Genomic DNA, 11,413 nt, shown 5'->3' with positions numbered 1-11,413 from the left:
TGTGGTCATAGGTCTTTGTGACCCCCAAATGACCAGACCATGGATGCTCATGGGCTAACTGCAACACTTGGCCTGTACCTCCTGATGTACCACACCCCCAGTCTTCCTCTTTCCCCTCCAGCCTTAACCTAGGTTGGGAGGCCCTCTTCCAGCACGTTTTTAAACTGTGTCTACATTAAAGGTTACAGTGTCTATTCACGCTACTAATGTTGTGCTGTTTCTGTGCTCCAACTCGTAAACCCTACATTTAGTGTAGGCATGGATAGTTTAATAAATATAGAGCAAACAGTAAACTGGCGTTTCAGATTTTTTTTAAAATTTATTTTAAAAAATTGAACTTTCATCATATTATGTACATCAGAAATGTAACATTCCATGTAATATTAAGAAATGCAACTTATGAACACTGTTTTGGTATAGAAAATGACTCTGGCTTTCATAAAACCACACTCATAAACTTACACACTTACAGTACCCGTCAAAAGTGACGGTACCGCACATTTTACATGAAATGCACAATAATTACCAGCATTAATGTGACATGTAGCTTATGTACTCATACAGTAACAACAACAAGCATTCAGCATCACCGAATCCGCGTTCAATATGGAGTTGAGCTTAAGCAGCCAGGCTTTGTTCATGGCATTCATTGTGTACATCAATACAGACATAGATTAGATTGAAAGACTGAGAATCTGAAAATCTGAGAGACAATATAGTACACGATGCTGTGCAACCCCATTCTCAGCCAGTGATAAACTGAACAGAAAACGCACGGCTCATCTCACTTCAACGTTGGAGAAAAACGTCCGGGTTTCAGCATCAGCACGGCTTTCTTTCAGTGTGTCCGACAGAGTGGCTTTGATTGTTTTCCTGTCGGCTTTGGTGAGGGTTGTCTTGAGTTTGAGCAGAGCTGAAACGTGTTTTTCACTGTGGGTGACAGAGAGAAGAAAAGGTTAAACATGAAGAATTTCTCCGTGGATTTCAGGATTATGTTTGTGTGCTGGTTATCATCACAAAGTCAGAGGCTCTGAAACAGGACTGTCAAGTGAAAGTTGCTACATTTCCTGTAGAGCGCTAAAAGAAATGGGCTCTCACATCACTTTTTCAGTTCACTAGTGTGTTGGCTTGCTTAGTCTGTATGAAAATGTATGAATTCAGTAAGATGCAGCCAGATAATTGAGGTTTTCAGCTCAGCTAGGATCACATGAATATACATGCTCCTGTAATGCCACATGAAATAGAACCTGCGGCATTTTAACTTTCAACACAAGAAAAACCAAACAATCCGTTGAGACTTGTGACCAAAGCCTGCAGCTCTCAAATAAAACAGCTGATCCTGATTTGCCCATAAGTTTCTTTAAAACCAACTGGATTAACACTGATCCCATCCAGGCTCGTTTTTCACTGCCATAGTAAGTCCCTCTGACACACATCCTTCCTACACAGAGTAATTAACAGCTGTCATTAACACAGCACCACACCTATTTAAACTGTTGAAAAAAGTGGAAGTGGAAAATGTGACTCCGTCTGTTTGTGTGTTTGAAATTTATCAATATTTGGATGTCCATGGGTCTGTGTTTAAGGGTGTGTGAATCTCAAAGTATACACGTAACTCCCCCATAAACCCACAACCTTCAGTGATGGTGGTACCTTCAGACAAAGCCAGTCTGCTTTCCTCCTCTTTCCAGCTTTGATCTATCAAGCTCTATCAAGAAGAACATGTATTTAGCATGAGCTACACTAAGCTATTCCTTTAAGGTTAGAAAAGAGAGTATGACAGGACCATTTGGTTTCCTGTGCCACATTTGGAAGAAGTCTGCTTCTTTGCTCCAGTTTTATTTAGCAGTGCTAATGCTGTCTGTTTCAGTGCACTGTCACTGAGACGGATAACGTAAAGTCATAATAGTTCTCATCAGTGACAAAAAAATTAGTCTCTTAATCCCTTGTGTCTGGTCCCATAAATGTAGCTCATCCTGCTGCCAGGAAACATCTGAATCCAATTGATATGTTTGGCTCAGTCCACTTCCTGTTTCCTGTCAGCTCTCTATGAAAAGTAGGACTGTTTATCCTGCCCTTATGTACTGGAAACTCTTTTCATCATGATACGGTTCTGTCCTTATTAGATCTCTTACCCTTGAGACAACAGGCCAAAATAAATGAGAGCACATCATTATGTGAATTCTACTGTGTCTGTTTTTGTTTCAAACTTACCTGAGGTCAGGATAGGCAGAGCCCAGTGAAACTATTTGCATCTGTATGGCAGGGATATCTTGGAGTTTTAGCACTTCTGCTATCTTGGTCAGGATTTCCTTTAACCACTCTTGCTTTGATCCCTGTGAAGATAAATCAGCGACGTCACTTTAGTCTGCAAATTTCCCCAAACTGTTGTCAACAGAGCTGCTGTTTAGGAAAAGACGTTTATCAGCCTGGAGTTTCTGCACTGGATTTCCCCGAGATTACTTATTAATCACAGACACTGGCCTGTTTAATGATGTATTTGGTAAGTTCTAGACAGTATAACACTTCTTTCAGTTACATGAATAATGTCGTTATTTACGCACTTTGTAGTCGCCAACCAAAGGTCGGTTCTTTGATACATTTGTAAGTACAGCTGGAGCCCATTTGTCCTTTAATGGAGGCTTTGCTAAATGCCAGTGTGGAGCGAAAAGTGAGGTCTCACCATTCTGGTAAACAGCTCATGCAATCTCTCTGCGTTTTCTTTCATTGTCATGTAAGCCTTCTGCTGCCGATCCCTGTCCTTCAGTTTGACCTCTCCTCTCAGGAGCCTCCGGACGTATTCTTCTGTCACTTCCCGATGAAGCTGACAAATCAGCTCCTGAATTAAGTAATCAGAGCACATCTTAGTCAATTTATTGTTTGACAGTGATGGCAATAATGACCCTTCACTTCATTATAAAGTTTCATGCTTTCATCCTTTTACCTGGTGACAGGATTGAGCCGAACCCTGAAGTTGTTGAAGCTCTTCATCGGTGCTGAAAAGCAGCTTCTCAAACACATTCTTCTTCAGCCAGTCACTGGTTCCCAGCTTCTGGTAGTGAGGCTATGGGAGGAACAAGCGTAACGCATTTTGTTTAACTTGATGAGGATGAAGAGGATCTCTGACATTAAGAAAAACTGCCTCTGCTGTAAATGAACCTACTTTGAGGACCTTGTGAACAGGGTTTAATAAATAAGTGTGGGCAGACTGTTTCATCTCAGTCAGAACCTGTAAACAGTTTTCCCGCACGTCCTCCGGGAACAGGTGGCTCTTCGTGGTGAGGAAGTCCCTTTAGACAGACCACACAAGACGCATTAGCTCACAGTGAAGTATTCAGCTGTTATGATGAGGTTGAAATCAGAATTTGAGCTCCATCTCACTGGATCAGAAATGTACCTGAACTGTTTGACACAGCCGAGGTTTGCCTTTATGAGCGCTTTGCTGTGGGGTCTGTTGTGCTTGATGATGTCTTCCTGAAGAGCTCTATACCTGCAATAGATTTAAAAAAAAGTTTTCACTTCTATTGTCCTGTTATTATGAAGCATAAGACTAAAACGCATTTTCAAATAACATGACGAGACATTGTGAAGCCTTGTTACCTTTGCATGAAGCCTGTCAGGTGGGATGCTATTTGTTGGGGCTTGTGCTCGTCTCCTACAATTTTCTGTGCTGATGTCAGGACACCGTTGATTATCTGAACACAAATGGACACCAGTCGCAAATCAGTGACAATTTAAAGTATCCAAAGCACCCTACACAACCTCAGACCTTTTTTGTCCTTTATTAGAACAAAGAGAGGAAAGTGGGGGAAGACACTCAGCAAAGGGCCACGAGTCAGGCACAAACCTGAGCCACCTGCACCACAGACGTACATGGTCGCCTGTCCACCCACTGAGACACCCTGGTGCTCACAGAAGATCTTTTTACATTCATCAAAAAAAAAACTCTTGCCAGTACCTTTTATTGGCAGTATTGTCTGGCTTTCTAATATTTTGCTCTCAGGCTGAAATTATGCTGCAGTTTAAGTGTGATTTTCAGATACAATTAAACCAACACAGAGAACCAAACCCAGTGTGTAATGATAGTGACTAACACAAATGATTAGGCTACAGAACTATGGCAGGTTTTTGAAACTGTGGCCCTGATCTGACAGTCATTAAGGATCTTTAAATGATCCCAACAAAAATCCCCGTCTTCCTCGTTTGGTGTTCTCAAAGTTTCTTTTCAGTTTGGCTCCAGTTAACAAGTGCAACAGGCTGGGAGATATTTTGTTGACTTTTATTTGGAAAGTTCAAGTGGAGAACGGGATAAATGTCATTCTGCACATTTTGTTCTCTTATGATCAAAACAAGCTTGTAGCATTTCATAAACACAAGGAAACATTTCATTGCAATGTTATGTAATTATTTCACCATGATAAATTGTTATTGCACAAACAGTGCCAGTCATATGAATCCAAAGCCTGTCATTATGATCTGTAATTAGAACTCAGAATGCAACAATGGAAAGAGACTCACTATGAGGATCCTTAAAGTTGGCCACCACAAGACTCTTTTCACCCTGATTTCCCTTATATTGATTAGTCTTTATAAAAGCATCAATGTCAGCCTCTTTTATATGAAATTATTGCAGCAGCTCTACCTGGATGACATCGCAGGCCACAGGACTGACGTAGCAACCATCGTCTCTTGTTGGCTCCTTTCCTTGATCCCACTCTTTCTTTGCAGCATCCAGTGCTCGGTCAGTAAAAATCATCAGGTCACTCTGAACACACAACAACACGCTGCTGTCACCTTGCACAGCTCACATTCACGTTAAAATGCCATCTGATCGATAAGATTAAAAGTGATTATGTTTGTAATAACATTCTAAAAAAAAATGCCAAATAAGCTAAACATAAAACAAACAAACAAACAAAACACTGTGTTACCTGCTGTTTGCTGAGGTACTGCTCCTCCAGAGCTTTCAGTAACTCATCAGGAAGCAGCTTTCCCAGCGCTTCAGTATTGATGTTATTGGCCAGCTCAGATTTTTGAAGGATTCTGGCACACAGAGCAGACGACACATGAGATTTTATAAACACCTCACTTACTCTGACAAATATAATTACATTCAGCACATTAAGCCACCAGAAATTAGCAAGTAGCAGAGAAATATATAAGTACTGGTATTAATTTTCTATAAAGCACACTCTGCTCCCTAAGACAATGACATCCTCAGGACGACATGACTGACAGTCATCACCATATTTAGGCACAGAGTGGACCGACACAAATAATATGCTGCTTCAAAAAGAAAAAAAAAAAAAAAAGAACTCGTGGCTTACCCTGGATAAAACTCGTTCACCCACTGCAGGAGGAAAATGCAGTCCCTGTCATCCAGAACAAAGTCTGCAATCTTTCTGAGTCTGGAACTGAACGTTTGGTGGTAGAGTCTTGCATAAAAATTGCAGATGTCCATCTCTGGTGGGTAGCAGCTGTTCACCACCGTCACCACCAACAGCAGGTCGTCTTTCAGCTGCCTGCCCATGGAGTTGATGTCTGCCTGGATAGATGACTGGTTCACCTGGTCACCAACGAGGATCGATGGGTTATCCATACGACCATTTACTAATTCATGAAGCACTGAGTCATGGCGCTCCTTCCACTTCGTGGGCCTCCAGGCTGGCGGAGTTCGGCATCTTTTTTTCCACAGCTGGTCCTGCTCTTCCTCAAGGCTGATGGCCTTCACGGCAGACATCAGAGCAGACGTCACGTCCTCACTGACATCTTGAGGGTTGAGAGAGAGACTCTGCTGCAGAGTCTGCTGCATGCGCTTTTCAAGGGCTTCATGGTCTGCAGCGAGCTTTTCTACTTCTTGCTCATTAGCCTCGGTTATCTCCCCAAACAGATGTTTCTCCCTGTCTATCAGAAGTTGGGTGGCCTCACATAAGTATTGTCCCTCAAGGCATTCCTCAAAATTAGGAGTCACTAGTGGACAAAAACAAAGACAAGTCAAACAGTTGCACATCTTTCCTAAAACGAGGCATTTAAAGTTTCAGGAAGAAACAGAGATTATTATTAGGTCTGTAGCTGAGGTCCTTTTTAAATGTCAAATATCAGAGCCTGGGCTCTGTGAAATGCCAATGACACCTTTTTTTTAGTTTTACATGCCTAACAATGTTTTTGTTTTTTTAAAACTATATAAATATGTCACACGCAACACAATTTAATTGAAGTACAGTTTGTTATAATAACAGGGAATAGCCAATAACAGCTGGATGTTTGTTGATGTCACTCACCAAAGGGCTGCTCCTCTTCACTGGGTGACTGGTGTCCATCAGTGTTGGTGGGACCACTGTCAGCGACCTGACCCGTGGGGTTTCGCAAGATCTTTTGGATTTTTCCTCTGATCCATCTCGTTCCAGACCTCACACTTTGATCAGGGGAAATGTTGAGCCTGATGCCGTCTACCGTGGATGAGCCAGACCGGGACCGCATTCTTCTCCAGAGAGAAAAACGTGAAAAGTCCAAAAAAGGAGCTGAAAAATTAAGGGGAAAAAAATTTTTTTTTCAGTAAGTCTGAATCATGTTTTATTTTAGCTAATATGACATTCTTTGATACGCTTTAGTTTTTTAGTTTTGTTTTTCCAGTGTTGATAGTGATGTTGTGTAGCTGTATTGAAGAAATTCTCTGCAGACACGGCCGTATCGAACACTCCTGGATGTGCTCGGGAGAGATCACCCTATGTCTTCTCTCCCAGTGAACAAAAAGTGTCAGCTTATATACCAGTCACAACATCTGCTATTTGTACACATGACATCACCAATAGTACTGGCCGAGGCCAGCTTGAAAGGACTGTGAGAGCCCTGATATTTGGTACATTGTTCTTGTCTGTCTGCAACTGACGTTACCAGGAACGAGAAGACCTCTGACCCTTGACCTCTTATCTCAGGAGTAAGGCCTTACACATACATATGGATTTTCAATCAACCAGAGCACCAGACACCTCACCAGCTTTAGATTTAGGCAAAATAATTCATTTTTAAAATTCTACCATTTTGTTTTTAATTAAAAAAAAAAATTGTTTATATATATATGGTTTGCATTAACAAAACATAAACATTTGAATAGTTCTGCATCATAAATCTCACAATTATCACCACCACAGTAGGCCAACTACATGTGTAACAAAAGAAAACTTAATTGAAGAAAAATACGCACATTCAAAAATTAAACAGGGTGCTGGATCCAAGAAAAACCCAATAAACAAAAAAGAGGACGTCCACACGCCAAAGAGCTCCCTGGAAAGTTTTAATCCATCATAACGTTAAAACAGTGACGTTTCGGGCCGAGTCTGAACAAGGGCCCGAAATGTCACTGTTTTAACGTTATGATGGCTTTAACAAAAGAAAACTGCCATATTTCATGCATGAAAGAAGACGAAATAAAAAAAGGTGACTCCCCTCTCTGCCCCACACACACACAAACACACACATTTTCTATACTAACAGCCATCAAAAATACAATATGAGTAAAGTTTCATCAAATGATGATAAATCATTGATATCATGAAGAAAGTCAGTAAAAAACATATTTGTGGCCAAGCGCACTATCCATGTTCCTAAAATAGAACAGTCTTTCAGATTCTACTTACATTCACTTCACTGTTGCTGCTTCGTGAGTAACTGTGGCTCTACTGGAAGGGGCTCTTTTAAGCATGAACCAAAAGCTCCTCCTCCTTTAGATGATGCTCTGGAAAGTCCAGACAGACACACACACATAGGCAACCCCCCCCCCCCCCCCCCCCCCCCCCCCCCCCCCCCCTTCTTCCAAAACACACAGAGACAAGCTCTGCTTTTTTTTAGCGGTGTCGTTCTGTGGGCTACACTGAAGTGCAACTTCTCTTACCAACTGCTTCACAGACAGTTATGAAATACTGTACTGACTTTCATGCTTTCTTTTTTAACTTTCGTGAGCCTGTACTTTTATTTTTATGGGATTAAAATGTCAGCTGCACAACAACGCTAAAAGCTGACTAGTTTGTTATGTTTTTGCCATGAAAACTGTAGAGAGGTGATGTTATTTTCATGTTCAGTCCAGAGGCAAATTCTCACATTTCAGAAGTTAGAGCCGTCAGATATTTAGGTCAGTCAGTGGGATTTAAGGGTTTTTGGCTTTTTTTAAACAGAAAAAAACCCCAATATTAATAATTTGTTAAAACTTCAATATTTTAAGTAGAATACACCAGATGTGCTTCAGGAGAAAAAGTGGAATCTGTGTGACTTTGTGAAAGTGCAAGTAAAGACACTGACATGGAGCAGATCATTTGTTAACAATGGTTTATTAAGAATATGACCACTACCTCAGCCCACGAGGACGAAACGTAACCAAATTTAGCCAGAATGGTGGTAGGTCAGAAACTGGAAGTGTGTTTTTAATGCACTGACTAAAAAACACCCCAAACACAAACTTGTTCATATTTGGGAATAGGAATCCTGAAACATGGTAACATTTTGCTGTGGCTGCAGCTTTCAGGGCCGGAATAACACACACTCGATTAAATAGATTAAATGATGCTTTAACTTGATTTGATGGTCAGTTAATTAATGCAGATTTATTTATGCATATGCACAGACTCCAGGGGACCCAGTTCTCTTTAGTTCAGTTATCCTGGTTTGATACAGAAAAAGTCCAATATGACTTGAGGTAACATTTAACAGCAACCCTCACCTAGGAGGCATCTAGAGGCATTCCAGTCACATGTTTGAGCCACTTCATCTGGCTCCTTTCCATGTGGAGGGCTAGCAGCTCTGAGCCCCTCTGCGTTGATTGATGATCCTCGTCTCTCGGGGAGAGCCTTCAGAGGAAGCTTATTTCCGTCGTTTGTATTCACAATCTCATTATTTTGGTCACCACCCAGAGCTCTTGCCCATAAATGAGAGTAGGAACATTTCATGCTCAGCTCTGTCTTAACCACTTGGAGGTACTAATTCTCATTCCCGCTGCTTCACACTCAGCTGCAAACCTCACCAGTGAAGGCTGAATGTCACCGTGTGATGAAGCCAAAAGAATCACATCATCTGCAAAAAGGCGGCGGCTGCAGCTCGGGTGGTAGAGCGGGTCACCTACCAATTGGAAGGTCTGTGGATTGATTGAGCCCTTGCTCCTCCAGTCTACAAGTATTTGTGAGCAAGATACTGAACCCCAAACTGCTCCTGATGCATTCATCAGAGTGTGAGCGTGTGTGTGAAAGAAAAAAAAAGCGCTTATGTAATGATTAAAACATTGTATTAATGTGTGTGATTGTAGTGAGAGGCGCTTTAAGTGCTCAACTTGAATAGAAAGACAGCTCATTTACCAAATTGGAAAGTCTCCACCACCTGGCTACACCTTGAAATTCTGTCCATAAAAGTTATGAAGAGAATCATTCAGAAAAGGGAGCCCTGGCAGAGTCCAGCTCCCACCCGTAACAAGTCTGACCAAACCAAGCTCTCATTAAGGTTATACACGTACCAATATAGGCTGTAGCAATAGGCCTATACTCCTATTGCTACAGCCTATCCATGTAGTGATTACCATGTTGAGAAAAGAGTTAATATGGTTTGTAATAGATGTGGTTAAATAGTTACAACATCATTTTGATAGTAGCTTAAATTTAAGCTCACACATAAACTTTAAGAGGAAAACCACACAGGTACAGGAAGAACATGCAAACTCTCCACATGAAGGCCCCAGCTGCAAGGTGCAAACCACTGAAGAGAGACTTTAAAATTAAAAACAAGTTTTGTTTTCATACACCGGCCAGTTTTGAGATTTGAGGCCATTTTGCTCCCCCTTAAAAGATCCTGAAGATTTCATATACAATTGCAAAAGCACACCAACATTTTATGTTTGAAAAACATTCAAAGTGTCTCTTTTGCTATGTAAATGAATCCTATAAACGGATTCATTGTAAATTAAATAATGTGTTTATTTTTTTTGCCAATTAAAAGGGTGTCAGCAGCATTTCCCATCACCTCTGTGGTTAGTACTGAAACCCCTGCCTATGGCTTCAATCACCTGCGTGTTACTGCGCTGTAAATGTTTTTTCTTACCTTTCACTCTGCAGGATCTGCAGGGAAGACAACTGGGAATGGTCAAACACATTCTTCTTGAATGCAGCGACTAACAGCCGTGTCTCAGCAGCACGTCGACTCAACGGCTTCAAGAATGAGATGCAAATAAGTACGCAAATAACATTTGATGTGAGGATGTTGGTTAAGTCACACAGTGAGAAACCTCGCTCCATTTGCCATTTATGCACCTGTGTGCATTTCCTCTGAGAGTTTGCACTTGTGATGTGAGCACAGAGCTGCCAAAACCTCACTCTGGGTTTAGAAGCAACATGTCACATTGATTCAACAATTTAATACTTAATTATTTCTAAAACAAATAATGCCTGACTCCTTACAACCTCTAATCTTTTAAACATCTGGGCAAAAAGAAGAACATGTCAATCATAGTTCAATATCACAAAGCATACTTTGATAATGTATTTTAGTAATATATCACTGTAAAGAACATTTTCACTTCCTCAGCCAGTTTAACATAAGAACATATGTATTTCATATTACAGATGAACACAACACCACTTATTCATAAATAACCAGTGCAGCTTATAGCATTTAACTAACATGTAATTGACCTGAATTTACTGATACTATATTTCCATCAAAAGATGGAGATGTACATGTAGATCATAGATTGGGCATTTATAAAATACAAATGTATACTTTACATTTTTCTTGGCAGGTTTTGATGCTTTTTTCCTCTCCTGTTTCCAGAAGAGGAAGCAATTCGATTTTTCCTGTTTCTTGTCAATCATGATGTTTGTAAGAAAAACATTTTTTGACCACAGTCCTTCCTCCAGTGTCACAAGAACCTAGTTGACCAACTTGACATGTAATCAAGGTGTTGGTACAGAGTAGCCTTTGCAAAACATGTGAGCCAAAACGAAAAGTGAAAGCATCAAAGCAGCTGTTGGGTTCCAAAAAGGAACTGGCTGAGACCCGAATGACCAAAAGCAGGAGGAGTGGAAATGGGGCTATGGTATAAGAAAAGAGGCCTTTGCAGGAAATGCCCTGGTTATTACTCAGCTGCTGCTGCCTTTTCCAGATGTATTCAGTATTAACGCTGGGAAGTTGTGACTGGAGAAGGAGGTGGAAAGTGTTCTTCTCCAGACATGTGACCTGGAAAGACGTACAAACCAGCCAATCACTTCCACTCTTTTTCCATTCTGAGGAACAAAACACAATCTGAATGCACATAAATGCTTACACGTCAGCCTGTAGAGGCCTTTTGACGCCATGCGTAGGTGTTAAATCGGTTCAACCTTAGGTTCGCTTTCCCAGGAACACTGTGAAATATCAAGCACTTATTTCATATTTATAT

At 41.0% G+C, this 11,413-nt stretch overlaps 1 protein-coding gene across 1 annotated transcript; it reads right to left on the bottom strand.

Annotated features, from left to right (window-relative positions):
* Positions 1–323: 323 nt before the first annotated feature.
* LOC115772318 (tumor necrosis factor alpha-induced protein 2-like) lies at positions 324–7,675 on the bottom strand. The gene is made up of 12 exons (XM_030718478.1): positions 7,638–7,675; positions 6,282–6,521; positions 5,328–5,970; positions 4,932–5,043; positions 4,643–4,765; positions 3,601–3,695; positions 3,398–3,490; positions 3,164–3,290; positions 2,945–3,064; positions 2,684–2,839; positions 2,215–2,336; positions 324–930 (listed from the first exon to the last, which is right to left on the bottom strand). Exons 2-12 carry the CDS (start codon positions 6,478–6,480, stop codon positions 780–782), a joined length of 1,941 nt encoding a protein of 646 aa, XP_030574338.1. The 5' UTR covers positions 6,481–6,521; positions 7,638–7,675; the 3' UTR covers positions 324–779.
* Positions 7,676–11,413: the final 3,738 nt, after the last annotated feature.

The sequence above is a fragment of the Archocentrus centrarchus genome, chromosome 22, assembly GCF_007364275.1.
Source record: "Archocentrus centrarchus isolate MPI-CPG fArcCen1 chromosome 22, fArcCen1, whole genome shotgun sequence".
NCBI classification, from domain to species: domain Eukaryota; kingdom Metazoa; phylum Chordata; class Actinopteri; order Cichliformes; family Cichlidae; genus Archocentrus; species Archocentrus centrarchus.
The sequence above is the reverse complement of the archived record's forward strand: the minus strand, read 5'-3'. Positions and strand labels throughout refer to the sequence as shown.